This window comes from Apostichopus japonicus, chromosome 6 (genome assembly GCF_037975245.1).
Source record: "Apostichopus japonicus isolate 1M-3 chromosome 6, ASM3797524v1, whole genome shotgun sequence".
Taxonomy (NCBI): Eukaryota; Metazoa; Echinodermata; class Holothuroidea; order Aspidochirotida; family Stichopodidae; genus Apostichopus; species Apostichopus japonicus.
Genome location: NC_092566.1, coordinates 11,793,122 through 11,809,822, shown reverse-complemented (window position 1 = coordinate 11,809,822; position 16,701 = coordinate 11,793,122). Strand labels below are relative to the sequence as shown.

Genomic DNA, 16,701 nt, shown 5'->3' with positions numbered 1-16,701 from the left:
ATGAGGAAAACCTACTGAGAAGCAGATCACATATTGATCCAAAACAAAGAAGTCTATTCAATATCGTATATATATATATATCATATACATTACCACTATTGATTTTTTCCCACTGAAATTTTTGTTGAACTTAAAAACATCAAATGGTTGATTCTCACGCATATTTATATTGTAAGAATTAGGTCTATACAAGTAGCTTTCAATGCAAGATTGTGCTAATAAATTCCCTTCACTGATTCGGTTATTGACCTGAATTTCAATGGGAGGGTTAGATGGGAATGAAGTACTTTTTAAAGGGGGTGTGCTGCTGTGGGGTTATTGAAGCTGACTCCCATGTATTGGGATCTTCCCCCAGAGAAACATTAAGAAGTGAAAGCGTGCATTCTGAGGCACATTTAGACTATAATTATGGTCTTTTATAAGTAGCTCTAAACAGAAGGTTTTCTTATAAATACTTTTGGTGTGATGCTGAAATGAATGGGGAACAGGAGGGTGCACCCATAGTAATGGTGTAATTGATACTGGGCTGCATGCAAAATTCCATGAGTGCAGGGGCGGCAATCCGATTTGAAATGTAGGGGGGACTTAATCAATTCGAGTATTCCAGCCAAAAGTACTATCTAATGTGAATACAGATTAGTACACACACCTATTGCTTGAACGTCCTCGTAAGCAACCAGGGGCGTATCCAGGATTTTCAAACCCGGGGGGCGCGAATTACTATCTAAGCGGAGTGCCACCATCGGTTGGCGCAGCGTACCAAGAAAATTTCAGATTTCAATACCTGCCAGATCGCTGGAGATGGCACTTGCCAGGCTTGATAGCAGCCATCTAGTTGCGTGATATCGGGTGAAAAAGACATTCGTCACTCAGGAAATCTGCAATAAAGTTCATGCGGCCTTCATTTTTGGTGGATTATTTCTTTTATTAGTGATTCCAATTGACATGAACATTAGAACCCAGTGCAAGTTGACAAATGATGTCGCGAAGTGGAACCCCAGCCCCATTTTGCCTATGTTTCAGGATAAAATACCCCTCATTTGTTCGAACCCATGACAACTAAAAATCTGTGAATAAATTTACTTCGAAATGGGCACATTATATTGCACCAAGTCGGTAAAGGAATGACCCCAGGGCCTCAGATATAGGCCTATTGCAGGGGTGAGCAACCTTTTTGAATGAATGGGCCAGATTTTAGGAGTGAAAGATTGACAAGGCCGCACCTAACCAACGACCTGCTGTTGATTTCAAACCGTTGCCATGCGCGTATCCAGGGGGCGCGCGCGCCCCCTGGGTAAGAAAAAAGGGGGAAAAAAGTAGGAGGAAGGAAGGGAAAGGAAAAAGGAGAAAAGGAGGGAGTAAAAGAAAAAGGCCAAGACACCGGGAAGAGAAAGAGGAACAGTGACATCATTACAGCGCTGATCCCTATTATAGACACAGGGAAGCCAGTTACGGATCGAGGATTTCGGAAGGGGCGTGCGCCTCACCTTACACCGACAACTCCAATTTCGACGTTTCCATTTTTCTTCTCTCACTTATGTATCTCTATATATATATATACTAGATATGGTCTATCATAACGCGTGTGTGTGTATGGACGCCTTAATTAAACAATTGTGCTATGAAACCAACTGGCTGGTCTCGACCGAGTGTTCGGGTAACATGCACTGGCGGATCCAAGGGGGGGGGCATGCCCCCCCCCCCCCAAGGTAAGCCAAAAAGTGTTTCCGAACATCCGCTAAATCATATGATTGGAAATTTAAAAAAATCGAGAGGAATAGCAGTGGTAGACTAGTCTAAACCTTTTCGTTTTCTGGTTTAAAATTAAATGCAGAGCTCCCAACTGACCCGCAATTTGCGGGAATCAGACCAGCATTCTAACACCCAAACCCGCTGACCCGCACAAGCGTCCGAAAAATCCGCATTGTAATTGTCAAGTATACATAAAAAATTTGTATCAAATTTTGACTTAGCAACCATCATTTCTTTAGCATTTAGCATAATAGAGTATAAAACCTCCTTTACAGCATCATTTGAACCTCAAATTAGCCTATATTTCTTTTCATTGGGGCGAGCAGCGAACATTTTCATGCCACGGGAAAGAATGAATTATCACCTACTATTCAATTTATTGATGTTACACACAAAAAAATGCATATTTCTCAGAAAATTTTGGGTGACAAAAGCCTTTCTAAGTGCCACCATTTTACATGTAGGCATCACCAGGATTCCAAAAAAATTCAAAAGGGGAGGGGGACACCCCTCCCCTTATACCCCTCCCAAAGGACGGCAATTCGTGGCATGGACTAGCATTTGCCTTCTCAAGATTTGGGAGCTATGTAAATGTATGAGCATGAGGATTTACAGTTTAACACCATTTTGCAGTTACAGGCTGGTTGTAAGAAATTTATAACCTATGAGAAATAAAATTTCTTGAGAAAGATGATCCCAACTTTTATAAATATTTTAGAAAATTACACCTGGGAAACATTTTTTTTAGAAGTAAATTAACATCACCATTGTACACTTTTGTCGCACCAAATTGCATCTGAGGGCATTCAGCAATAGAAAATTTTCCAAAGGGGAAAATCTCCCCTTAGACCCCTCCCCCATATCACTCTAATGCCACTTTGGCCCCTCCCAAACAAAGGCCCTGGATCCGCCAATGGTAACATGACGCATTTCAGGAAGGGACGACCGCGCCCCTCCCCTCCGAGCGTATTTTTTATGATATCGCTAGTAATTTCAAAATAGAAAATGCTTAGATGCAACTAACAAGGCCTGGGAAGTGTCATTTCCAGCGATCTGGGAGGCATTTTCGGCCAAAATTTTCTTGTACGCTTCGCGCCAACTCATGGTGACGCTTCGCGCCAACTCATGGTGGCGCTCCGCTTAGATAGTTTGCCTACAGGCTTCGCCCCTCCCTTGGCAAATTCCTCGCTACGCGCTTGTTCGAATTTGTAAAGCAAACAGCAGATATTACATCATATCAGTGAAGACAGTGAGCATGCAAATGGCGTTCCAGGATGAACAGCCTCAAAACTGTCTATGTGTGTAGTCAAAGGCGAAGGAGCCCAATTTGATTTGGGGAGCTGTAACGACTTGCCTTGAAAAATATAACCAACATTTTCGCGCGCACGTCGTGCGTTCAGCATGTTAATGTTAATATCATATAAGCAATCATCGGTTATTACATCGCCTGCCATCATGTACCGATACGGTCAGTGAAAGTTGCGCAGTATACCGCGGCATGCTCATGTAAACAACGAATTGTCCTATGTAGATGGAGAAAAAGCATGGGGGTCCAATTACGTCAAAACTCTCTTTTACATTAGTAATGGCGAATTAGTCGGACAAGCTTAGAACTTTATTTTAATTACCAAGGAGATGATTTTTAAACTATTCATTTCCTTTAGCTACATCATTGCAATTTATTTTCTTTCAGTAGGTGCCCATATTCTTAGCATATTGCCCGAATTTTCAGAAAGAAATATTTCGTAAGGCCCCCCCCCCCCCGCCTCCTTCACCTATGTGTGTAGTGTTCGGTTTCGGAAATATCTGGTATTTTTTTCATTTCAACGAAGTTTTATAATAGCCGTTATAAGAGGTTTCAATATTTGTACACCAATAAATTAACTGTGTCTGAATTTCGAAAATTTCCTGACCAACATTCTTCATCATACTTCCCTCTACTCGTGCACTTTTAACCAGTCTGTTAGGGGTTCAAGGAGGTTTTTCTATATTGGTTGTCCATAGATGAAATTTTTTGCAACATTATGGGTACATGTTATGAAGTGAGTTTAATCACGAGAAATGTGAATTTTGAAATTCTGAACAGAAAATGGGCTTAAAACCTTCAAAAGAGGGGCTGTCGGGTATTGTGGGCTGCGACGTAGAATCACCTACAAAAAGCAATGATCCACAGGAGATGCGATGAGGTCGACCATGATGTGTGACTGGTGACAATCTTCAAAACGGTTATGGATGGGGGAAAAAAACTATTGGGAAATACTTAGTTCTCAGGCAAAAGTGTACATCTGGTTGGTCATTTTCGAGCTCGAGAAGTGTCATTTCCGGTGATCTGGGGGTATCAAAACCAGAAATTTTCTTGTACGCTGCGCGCCAACCGATGGTGGCGCTCCGCTTAGATAGTAATTCGCGCCCCCCGGGTTAGAAAATCCTGGATACGCCCCTGGTTGCTTCCGAGGACGTTCAAGCAATAGGTGTGTGTACTAATCTGTATTCACAAAAACACAATGTCAATATAGTGCAATTGATAATTAAAGGTGATAATAGACCTACCTGACAGCATCATTAGTGCAGATACATTCTAAGCAGCTAGTTCGTTTTTGGTGATGATGTAAATTACATTGATTTTTTTCTTTTTTTTCTTGAGACATCTCACGGGCCGCAAAAAAATCACTGGCGGGCCGCATGTGGCCCGCAGGTTGCCCACCCCTCGCCTATAGGAATGATGTCCCAAAATGTCCCCGGACATATAGGCGAAAGAAGCTATCCGCCGCTGCTGCATGTGAGTTTCTCGACTTGCCGTCCTGGGAGTCATACCACAAAATGGTGCATTTCCTCATAAGGCATTATTAATAATTTAAATAACTAACTAATTAGGCACAGCCCAGATCCTAGTTCGTATAGCGAGCTTAGCGCAAATTTGCCCAAAAGTCGTCATACGCCAGCATGTTAAACCACCAATGACTTTTAATGCCACCCGTGACACACTTCCAATGGGACTGTGTTAGTTTAAATATTTTGCTAGGTCTACAAGAATACATTTCTATGAAATTTGAAACAAGGATGGCAAGACAAACCACTTTAATTATGTTTTCAGGACCTCACACATGCGCATATATCGTCAGACTTAGAATAGGTCCCATGTGAGTGGTGGCTAAAGTGATGAAGGCATCAAAATAATCAGTGGTTGTTCGTTGGAGTCCTCACGCAAGTTACCTCGGTTGCTTGGTGGATCTGCATCTGGTAATCGGGTGAATTCTGGTCGGAGCGTACTATGTAACCACCTTGTACCAAGGGACGTAGCTAAGACCTGAAGATGGGGGGGGGGGGGGAGGGGGGTAGTGGCTGAAAATCCAACTAGATGGGTTTTAAAGCCAGAAAATTCCGACTGCTGCTTTGTACCCCCACCCTCGCGCTACTCGTCAACGATACGGTCAGTGTCAGTCAGACACCCAATCTTTCGCGACTGCACTTTTGTTCTGAACTTTTTTTCGATACATTTGTACCCACTGGCACTCATTTCATAAACTTATTAGCCCCCCCCCCCACACACAACCAAATATTTTTGTGAAAATTCGTGCAATATGCTGATAACTTTTCGGGCACCTACCGAAAGAAAGATTATTTGCAATGTGTTTTTCAGTGGTTAAACTACTATAAATATTACCATTAATATTGTAACGACTTCCCCAATAATTCTAACAAAATGCATGGAAGGGTAATAAGACGGAAAATTATTGTGTGTTATTTGCATGCGATGTAAAACCGATGCATGTCTATATAATATGCACATTAACATGTGGGACGTGCGCGGAGCGCGCGAAAAATTTGGGTTATATCTTTCGGGCAAGTCGTTATCCCCCCCCCCCCCCCCAAATCAAATTGGGCTCCTACGCCTATGACGGTAGTTCTACTAGGCATTCTTTTTTTGGAGTATTCAAAATCATACGAAGTTTTGTACGGTGGAGTATAAGAATCGCGAGATACAATTTCTCAAAGTGGCAAGGAAAACGTGGTAAATATGACAGATTAAAGGTCAATTTTGACCGACATTTTTCAATTTCAATTTTTAAGTCATGCACAATCACAGGAATAAATGAATAGGCCTATATAAACTAGAGTGCGACAGTCGGAAATTCCGACTGTCGCACTCCAATTTGCCAACTATCGTCAGTTTTACCAAGTTTGGGGGTGAGACACCCCCACACCCCCTCTAGCGACGTCCCTGCGTGTACCCAGTGTTCTCACTGTGGAGTACACTCCGGTATCACTCAACAACAAGGTAAAATGGGATGCGCTGCCATGAAATATGCTCCCTATTTCATTTCCCCAATATTAGGGAACGGGCGCCGTCTTTGAAACACCATCTACAACTAAACAACAACTATGTACAAGCTTTGGCTCTAGCTATGAAGTGCTATCTATTATGATATTGACTGAGCGCACTAGTTTTCTACTGGAATCGCCTGAAGATGCGGCGTCTGTAATCCAAGGAACCAACGAACTTCTCTGCTAACTCCTCAGACTTCAACTGGGCTAGACGATCGCGGTGAATATGGCACACCATCACATGGTTTAGCCTCTGTTGAGTCATGGTGCTTCGTAGCCATGTCTTCAAACGCCTCAAAGCACTAAAAGATCTCTCGGCTTCCGTCGAACTGGCGGAGGAGACGAGGAGCAACCGCAAGAGAGCTTCGACTTCACCAAACATAGCCCGTACCGCTGGATTCATCGACTTGAATATTTATCTATAACCTTCAACTGGAACTGGCCTCGAAAGAAAGACAGACTAAGCTTAAGATTGTCGGAGAGCTCAGGGTACCAACTCACGAGATCTGGTGGAATTCTCCATTCAGCAACATTGAGTGATATTCGATGATATGAATCCTGAGATGTGTTAAGCCCTAACCAAATAGACACTACTCTTTTTCCAAATATGTGGGGGGACATTTGATATTGTTTTCCCCACCCATCGAAATGTGGGGGCGTGTCCCCCCGCCCCCCCCCCTGGATTGACGCCCATGGGTACGGGCTCAGGTTCGTGACACGAAGATCCGGGGTTCGATTCCTACCTTCGCCTGATGAGTCCCAAAAAGGACGAAACCGGTCGTGAAGTGGAATTTTTCTGGTGTGTTATTCTTTATTGATTTACTATATATATATATATATATATATATATATATATATATATATATATATATATACATATATATATATAGTATATATATATATATATATATATATATATATATATATATATCATTTCAGAACAGATTTAAACTTCAAACTCTAAACTTCTACAAGTTCTCATAAATTGATGTAAACATAGATTCCAGAAAGTTGGCAGTAGCTCGCCTAGCTATACCATTCCTGTGTTAATTTTATTAGGTGCTAATAGTTGAGTGATAAATCAAGAATGACACTTGTCTCCTGAATAGAAATAGCAGTAGGCCTTCCTGGGTTGTTTACTTGTGTGGACTGATAAGAGTAGGCATTATGACCTTGTTTGTTCGGTAGTCAGAGGATTAGGTAGTTCCAAGTGTAGTTTTTCTACTATTGAATTTTTTTACAAGATTTTGTAAAATTTGGGCAACCTTGAAGAACATTGTTCAGACAAAACAATGATGTCCTTTCATGCTGTTGCACTAACACTAGTAACAGCAGCTAGTAGCAGAATTCTGCATGAGTACTAGTACCAGTACCACACCAGTACCACAAAACTTTGAAGAGTGGAAGAATATCAGGGAAGATTGAAGTTGAAGATCAATTTGAAGACACAGTACAGAATTTGCAAGAAAGGTATGTTCATTTCGATTTTACACCTTAGGCTAAAATATGGGATAGCACCAACTACCGTCTATAATATAGGAATCACGAAAAAGGTCCGACTCTCCGAGTCATGCTTATTATTGAGAGAGACAATTAAGCCATTGTCAACATTTTTTAGGATGATCATGAAGCCAGTCAATAGCTACAGTGAATTGCTTTGAATGTATTGTAGAATAAGGTGGTTTATAACAATGGCCCCATAATTCCCATCAAAAGTATAAAATATTGTTCCTCCCCCAATTACTACTAACACTGCAAATAAAACATTACATGGTACATTGTGGAGGGTTTGTCACATAGTACAAGTACTATGGCAGTTGCAATTGTACATTGAGGAATATCAAGTTCAATATATATAAGCCGTGTTATGAAATCACTTAAATTGCTTCTTCTCATTAGCTTTTATGAAACAGTGTTTAGATTTTGCCACACTAGTGCATCGTCATCACAAATTTGCAGTCCAGTGTCATGTCTATGGACTATATCAGCCATTTTATGATCACTCCAAATGATTCTTTTCCTACAGAAGCTATGTTTCAATGTTGTATGTTTAATTCAGCTTTTATTCCCAGCAGCCATTATGAGTAATAAAAAAAAGCTACTTACCTTTTCTCAGAAACATAGAATGATAAACTTTTACATTTCATTTTCAGGATGAAGCAACTCACGTGGGCCAAGCAGCACAAGAAGTCAGAAACATCATTATAAAGGAGGACGAGACGACATATTCGGTCGCCCTCTAGAACAAAGTCAGTCATTCTCCTGCAAAGACCGGTGACAAAGTTACTATTTCAAACGTGTCACCCCCGAAATGACAAGTACTTGCGAAAAATGGCTCTGTCAACCACAACTGGTACAACCGTAATCGTAAGTCTAACTTCTTTCAGGTAGGGGATCATAGTTAGGTTTAAAGGCTTTGATACAGGTTTGTATATAATAATCATTCCAGAAATCTATGATATATTGCCCTTATGTATGGACTAGATATTCCCTATTTTCAAGATGTAAATTAACATCTTTACTGTGGTCACATATGACATTTATCTCAATAACTGAAAGTTCAAAGTTCTTCTTTTATATGGTTTTACATTGTCAATGACCAACACATCTCTGAATATTTATGAGAGGACAGGCTTTAACATTATTACATAAATACTGTGTTGTATGGTCAGTCTGCTCAACTAACAATGAATTATCACTAATCTACCTCATGGGTTGGTGGCATATTAGCCAATCCCGTTTGTTATTGACAGTGCATTACCAATAGCAACAGCATCATGGAGCCAAACAGAAAAACAACTTGGCAAATTTATATATTAGTCAAAATCGGTGTAGGCTGGTTTTGTCCATCGCTAACACATAATAATAGGCTATGTGTGGGTGTTTCTTGATGAAATCAATATTTATTGTTCAAATTAAATTACAATGTATGTGCGTGTGTTTGTATGTGTGTCACGGCTACTTGTGAATAGCAGTAGTACTATAATGTCGTGATCCCTTTGTTTTAATGGGTATGACGTCATTTGTTATGATGGGATGACGTCGTGATCATCCCTTATGGTCATCTTTATAAAGATGACCATAAGGGATGACGATAGGGATCATATACAGATTGCCAAAAGGGATGACGTAATTAGATTTGACATCCATCGAGTTGATGTTTGTTTGGGTGCAGACTATTCATTGTTGCATGTCTGAGTCTGGAGGAGATTAGGGCACACCGGATGTGGTTTGTTCGTGGATAAGATTTAAAAATAAAAAACGAGTTAAGATGTGGCGGCTCACAATTGACTACAAGATATCCCTTCGCGGCTCGCCTATGAACAAGCTATTTTTTTATATTTACGATTCACGAACACCCCATACGGTTAGAGTAGCAGCTCCCTGGTGTAACTGACAGAGACCGTTCCTTATCGTTCTTCTGTTTCGTGTGAGTGCGCGTGCGCGTGCGCACGTGTTACCGATTCGGATATGACATCAGATAAAGTAAATAGTTTGGAAAAGGAGTGAGGGCACTGTTAACTATGTCCTTGATAGATAACGACAGATTAAGGCCAGAGAAGAAGCAACCGATGAACACAGAGACAGGTTAGTTGTTAAGGCTTCACCTTTGGTAAAGATTAGCATATCAATTGAAACAATAAATGTTTTGGTGGTTGTGAAGACAACCGACAAACACCTGGTCCAAAGCAGACAGACCTTTGTTTCTCTGGCCTTGTCGAGGGGATTAGCTATTTTAGGAAAATGCAGACAATAAATGGGTTTTTTTTTCGTTGTTGCGATAACAAACCGAGGGGGTCTATAGGAGAAAGAATGTGTTTAGGTGTATTTTCTTGGGGTGATGAAGGACAAACAACGTGTTAGACAAAGCTCTATGAAGGTTGCCACAACAAACAGTCGGAAATATCGTGTTTAAAAGCAGCAGGTTTCAACACACATTATTCATTTCGAACTTAGTCAAAGAAGCTGCCAGTCGACTTTCACGTTGCGATAATTTTCTAACTTCCAACAGGACCTGAACTTACTGGACCATCATGCAACCTGACAACATGAATACTGACCCTCCAAAATTTTATTTGCCACCCGTGGTAAAGACGCAGTTGAATACCAGTGAGCTTGATATAATCGAGGAGAATGAAGAAGTACAACCTGAATGGCACTTGCCGAATATTAACCAGGACGGGGTGATGTTCTCACCCGAGAAGATTCGACGCCCTACCGAACTGAAACTCAACCTACCCCCTTTGGATAAACTTCCAGAACAAAAACTTGAAAAGGAATCGGTCACCAGGTTTTCATTGGGAGGTAAGCGACATGTTGTCGCTAAGACTTTCCGTAATATAGCTTTTGTTAACATACGAGAATATTTTACAAAGAATGGAGCGAAAGATATGTTTTTACCAGGGAAAAGGGGAATAAATCTACGTGCCTGTCACTTGGAAAAACTTTATGCTAAGAAACACGTCATTCACGCCGAAATTGATATCCATGTGAACAGTAACGTCGACGTTAGCATGAAAAGAAAATATCATCTTGGAGGGCAGTTTTTTCTTGTGATCCAACGTTTTAAAAGTATCGTGTATGTGTGTATCAGAGAATATACTATCACTATGACGACCAACAGATACCAGTGATAGCGGGCAAGAGAGGTCTTAATCTGAGAGTTCCAGAATGGAACAAACTTTACGAGCAAATTGAGGCTATCAATGACGCTGTAGATAGAGTGAAACAAGAAATTGAACGAAGTAAATGTGGCTAGCAAGTGACAGCACATATGACGTTATATATATATATATATATATATATATATATATATATATACATACATATATATATATATATATATATATATATAATATATATATATATATATGTATGTATATATATATATATATATATATATATATATATATATATATATATATATATATATATTTTCTTGAGTTTGCTGTGAACTTATACCACCTCTCTCCTCTTTACTTCTCAGACGAGATCGCTGTTATCAATATTCAAAATAACATCGTAGAGTTTGTGTTCGCTGCCATGTTAGATTCAGTCATATATCAGTGGCTTAGAAAGACCTGTGAAGGTTGCGAAGAAGGATACCCCGCACAACGAGATCACGCTTGCCTGAATTATGGTTGGATTGAGAACTTAAATTCCGGTTATATTAGAGACTTTAATCATTTGATTAAGACGTCGTGGATTGTTGGTGCCTCTCGGATCTATTTGGAGGATACTCCCGTACACATCATCACTGAAATGGTAGAAGATCTTCGTCGAGCTTGGACCCAATCCCCAAAACTGTCAAGAGAGGCTATGGAAAAATCTACACTGGATGAAAACCTTCGTTGGACTATTGAAAACAAACTGATCTATGATTGGATGGAGCAGATCACATTTCCAGAAACATTTGAATTAACTTACGAGCTTTCAATTGTCAGTGTATTAATAAAATATAATGTTGCAGTTTAACATAATATTTGCTTTGTTGTTATTTGTGTGTGTATGTTATTTTTTTTATGTAAAATGATATAGAAAGAAGACAAATGCGATAATCTTTTTTTGGCCTTTCATTTTTTATTGTGAGAAACAGAAAAAAAGAAAAAAAAAGAGCATGGCACAGCAAGCAAACATAGCAAATTATAAAACAAAACAATAACTACCAAACCTAATCTTCCATGATACTCGCCTATCCACTCGACCCGCTTGCATCCCCCTCCCTCATCCTACGTAAACCACCCACCCCTTCAAACCAACCCCTGAAAATATCTCTGAATAATCAGTGATAGACTCCAGAGACAGCTCTCTGATTGATGATGGAAAGATCTCGGATAGGTTCTTTCACACATGAAAAGTGGGTTGCGATAAAGTTATGTACATGTTCATCGTTGCCATCCTGCTTAGGAGAAAACCAAGACACGATCTCGCCTAACTCGTAACCTCGGCTGCGATGTAGAAGATAGAAAATGGTATACTGCCCACAAACGGTTGATGTAAAGCTCTGTAGACGTTGACAATTGAAATGAAGCGATATGCAATTTCGATCCAAAAATGCGCCAAGTCTGGGTATATCGAGGGTGGTAGACCAAAAGAATCAAACATCTCCCTTTCTTGCTTCTGCGAAATGAAGAGGGCTATCCAATGCGATCCAGGCTTGTCACTAGAATCTAAATTGACAACCACGGCACACGGAAAACGAGGTTTAAAAGTTTGAAGAAAGTCTGACGGCATGACCCCTTGAAAGAACGTTTTACAAAACGGATCCGTACTTAAAATGTGGCTGATTTGATGCGTATCCATACTGTAGCGTAGTCAAATACGACGTTACGAGCTTTGTCTATTTCCACGATGTTATCCAGTTCGGCATAGACGAACACGTTAACAGTGGTGTCCTGAGGTTGTGCGAAATGAAGTTCCATTCGAAGATTGCCTTGTTTGACCAAGTTGAAATGTCCGCCCGTAGACAGGTCCGGTGTCAGATCAAACGCATACAACGTGTAACCGTTTAGATAATCGTCTCGACTGATGGCATTGCCTGCATCGTGCTGTGCTTTATCGGTTCCGGAAAATAATGTGTGATAGGCTCTGATGTAATTAGCTCCACCATCTGCACTGTAATTTGGTTTCAAAGGCTTGTAAGGGACCTGCTCTCCATCCATATACAGCGCTAGAAAGTCGAGCCCAAAGTGTTCAAAGTTAAACGGGTTAAGCGTATACGAACCGTTGAAAGCCGTATTACGCACACATCCCACGATCACTTTCTTTGGAAGTTGACCAAGGAAAATATGATCCTGAATGAATGACATGTTACCGGTAGGAATAGAGAACATTTTGGTAACAACGCGTTGAATGGGATATTTAGCGGTGGCTTTCTCGAGGGCTCGCGCATGTCCAAGGGCTACAGATGGATTCAGTTTCACTTTTCGTACAAATAACGATGCGTCTTTGATAACGACTTTGTATTGTTTTCCGTTTTCGACAGACATGAGACAAAATTGATCTTTACTCCTGATGCGTTTTAACTTCAAGTTTACTCCATTCAAGAGATATTTCTCTTGAAAAAATATGTCGCTGTGAATAGGTCCAATCATATCGACCGTCTTACTCTGTGTCGTAAATGTGGTTCGCTTCTTAAGTCCGAGATTGGCGGAACTACTCTCTGCCTTCGGGTCAGCTTCATTCATATAACCGGCCGTGTCCTTGTAGAAGAGGGATGATGTCAGTTGACTCTTCTTAGCTTCAGAGCCGTAACTCAAGAGTGTTTCCAACAGGGCACGGTACGGATATGTCGGTGTTGAGGGTGTTATGAGACGTTCATTAAGAGAAACGTCGATTTGACTAAACAAAGACTGGAGTATGAGATTGACCGGTCCGACTTTGGCTTCTTCCGGTAAATCATTACCATCAGACAATGTAATCTTTGCTTTGACGTATAGTTGGGTTTGCGCTAAGTCGATGTATTCTTCCGAAGAGCCCGGAACATAAAATTCGATGGGTCCATTATCCGTGAGATTGGCGATCGGGTGATACTCTACCCACTGTCCTTTCTCGATACTGGTTTGCGTAGGAGGTACGAGAAAAAGGTCCAATTCTGACTTGGTGCATTCGCAGGAGTGTTCGTGTAGCAGAGCCATGATGAATTAAGGTGTTTAGTCGAAAATGTCTCGAGATCTTTTCACTGTCCCGGCTCGCTTGATTCTGCTAGAGGAGGTGGCACGTTTACGCTTTTTAACACCTGCTGAACCCACCACCGACGACACTGCCCTCTTTGCCACTCGTTTTCCGGCCGCCACACCTCTATTCCTGGCAGATTCTCTAATAGATCGTCCGTCTAGAACATCTCCTGCAATTTCGACACCGGTACGCAAAGCCTCTTTCCCCAATGACTTGACACCTTTCTTCAAGAGAGGCATAGCTGAGCGAAACAGACTTCCCAACACATTACCTAGACCATGTCCCTTTTGAACTCGGGCCCCTTGAAAGACCGGTAAACCACGACCTGTCTGTTGTAGGTAGTGGTTTTCGTAGTCTCGAGGATCACTCTGAAATTTTGAATGACGCATGGTGTTAATTCTTGAAAATCTTCAAATAAACTGTGGAGCTTTGCGAAGACGAAAGTGAAGTGTCGCGATGACGGTGCCTCGAAGAAATGGTATTTTGCGACCGGTATTGTCCCTTATATCAATTTCGATGGTATCAAAATATTTTTGCTTCACTGGGTGATAGTAAACGTTGTCATATACAGAACTGATATCCTCACCGTATTTTCCTTTAACGGTCACAACACGGATAAGAGGCACTTTGGTGTGCCCTACAGCATGTGGTTCTATAATGTCGCTGTACACGAACATGTGATGAATATGTTTCAGATCAAATAGATGGTTAATAGTGCTGCTGCTGGTTACTGTACTTGTGGATGGAAAACCTAAAATCTCAGCTAACCGGCCCTCAAACTTGACCTGTGCTCCTTCCGCTAGCTGGATACTTATCAGTCCGTTTTGTCTATCCAGTCGGTAACGGATTTCCTCCACATAATTTGTCTCCAGAAGCTCCAAGAGCGTCGAAGGATCCCTGTAGAAACCAGGTGTTAATGGTTTCGTCCACCACTGGTGTCCATTCACGGTGTATGTGTACTTACAGTCTTCGTCAATGTTATACCATTGGTGAGGATATAAGATTTCGGTCAAACCGACCTCCCACTGACCCTCCAGTGAAATAGGTTGAGGGAGTTTTACGCGATAATGTGTAAGTGCATTGTCGGGATAAATTTCCGGAGAAGCGTTACTAGGCAGTGTGACGTAAAAGGAAGAAGCCATGCTGTCTTCGTCAAATCTACAAAAGCAATGTCAAACCTAACACGGACGGTGCACTTTAAATGTTTTTCAAATTAAACACGTCAGATACCCAACTGTTGAATTTTGTTGGGTAGCCTTTCCATTTGACAAAATATTGTTTTCTTCCACCACGAGTGCGACGACGCAGTACCTTCTCGATGCGATAAGTGTGATCTGCTTTTGATATTCTTTGAAGTTCTTGTTCGTAAAAGTGACCTTCGATGTTGTCTTGGTTGTAATCTTTCAATTCATATACTGGGGGTATACGAGCTATACGTTTTGCGATGGTTAATACTTCGTCCGTCCATTAGGGGAGATAACTCTTTCGAAAAGGTCGAGTGGCCATGCTGATGCGTACAGGATCACCGACTCCAAAGCGAAAAGTCGGCATTTCGGATAACATCTCGGTGCCGGTACCATACAAATTATGCCAGACTGTTTCTTGATTGAGTTTCGTTACGGTCTCTGGGGCCATGCCAATACTGCGGTGGTAGCTTCCATTATATCCGTTCATAAAATCTTGTAAAACATCGTCATATCGCCTAGTGCCCTTGGCCGTAAAGAACCTCCACATTTTCGATTTCAAAGTGCGGTTGAAACGTTCCACGATAGAGGCTTTTGTCTCGTTATTGGTTGTAAAGTATTGGATACGATTTGACTTCAAGAAAGTCTGCACAGTCTTATTTAAAAATTCACCTCCTTTATCTGTCTGCAGTTTCTTTGGTCGTCTATTTGTTTCTCGAAATATGCTCTGAAACGCTCTGACGATGCCATCTCCCTTCTTCTTTTTCAATGGACGAGCCCAAGCAAACTTAGAGAACACGTCAATGCAAGTCAATATATATTTATGACCGCGATTTATTCTTGAGAAAGCACTGACATCTACCAGATCTGCTTGCCACTGACTATCGATCCCAGACACGATAACACGGTTACGAGGAAATCGTCGTCTCAGGGGTTTGTGAAGTGTGTAGGTCTCTCTCCCCCTCAACCAATTTCGAATCTCACGACGGCTGATTCGTTTGTTATCCTCTTTGGTCGCTCGATGGACGGCTTCTTCACCTCCGAAAGCAGAGGGATGCAATGGTGTGTAATACACATCTGCCAAATAATCTTCCATCTGGGTTATCGAGATGAACCTTGCCACCACAACAAGCAAAGAGACAAACAATGTGTCGTAAATTCAAAAGTATCTTTAGACTGTTCACTGGCCAACAGCTATCCATTTCGTAGGGAGTTATTCGTGGAAGTGAATGTCTAGTTATCTGCACGTCTCATTTTAAAAATTTTCCCACTTGGGTTTAGAGGGCGTTTTCATTTTCATTTTCTTGGACGGTAAGTGATACGCTGTACCATGAAGATCTTCCGAAGAACTCTCCAACTTCTTCACGTATGGTTCTGGCAAATTATTTGCGTCACGTGTGGCCAACTTGGAGATATCCTCCCAACGGTCTGGGTTGCCGATCAATTCGCGCGGTGTATTCAGTTGTGCTAGTCCCTTTGTGAAATCTCTCACCCCTACAGGGGGTGCAGACTTCCTTTTACGAAGAGCATCGTTGATCAAATCTACCATGTGAGACCCAGTTACAACACGCTCGTTGACGAGTAATTCCCCTTTATCATTCTAGTCAAGCATACGGTTGCTCTCTGTCATTTTCCGCAATATCTGGGCCGCTTTAATTTTCAACGCTTTCGGGACGCTATCCAAAACCTCACGACCAATGTCTTCTTTGAGAAAAGTGTTCCTTGTACTTTCATTTTGAGAAGGGACCGGTTCTGAATCTGG

The 16,701-nt window shown here is 41.3% G+C and overlaps 1 protein-coding gene across 1 annotated transcript; it reads right to left on the bottom strand.

Moving 5' to 3' along the window:
* Positions 1-12,350: 12,350 nt before the first annotated feature.
* Positions 12,351-13,715, bottom strand: LOC139969274 (uncharacterized protein F54H12.2-like). Its single transcript, XM_071974190.1, has one exon. It carries the CDS (start codon positions 13,713-13,715, stop codon positions 12,351-12,353), a length of 1,365 nt encoding a protein of 454 aa, XP_071830291.1.
* Between the last annotated feature and the right edge of the window lie 2,986 nt (positions 13,716-16,701).

Excerpts from the sequence above, each read along its gene's own strand:
- LOC139969274 (XM_071974190.1), bottom strand. The coding sequence starts at position 13,715 with ATGGCTCTGCTACACGAACACTCCTGCGAATGCACCAAGTCAGAATTG.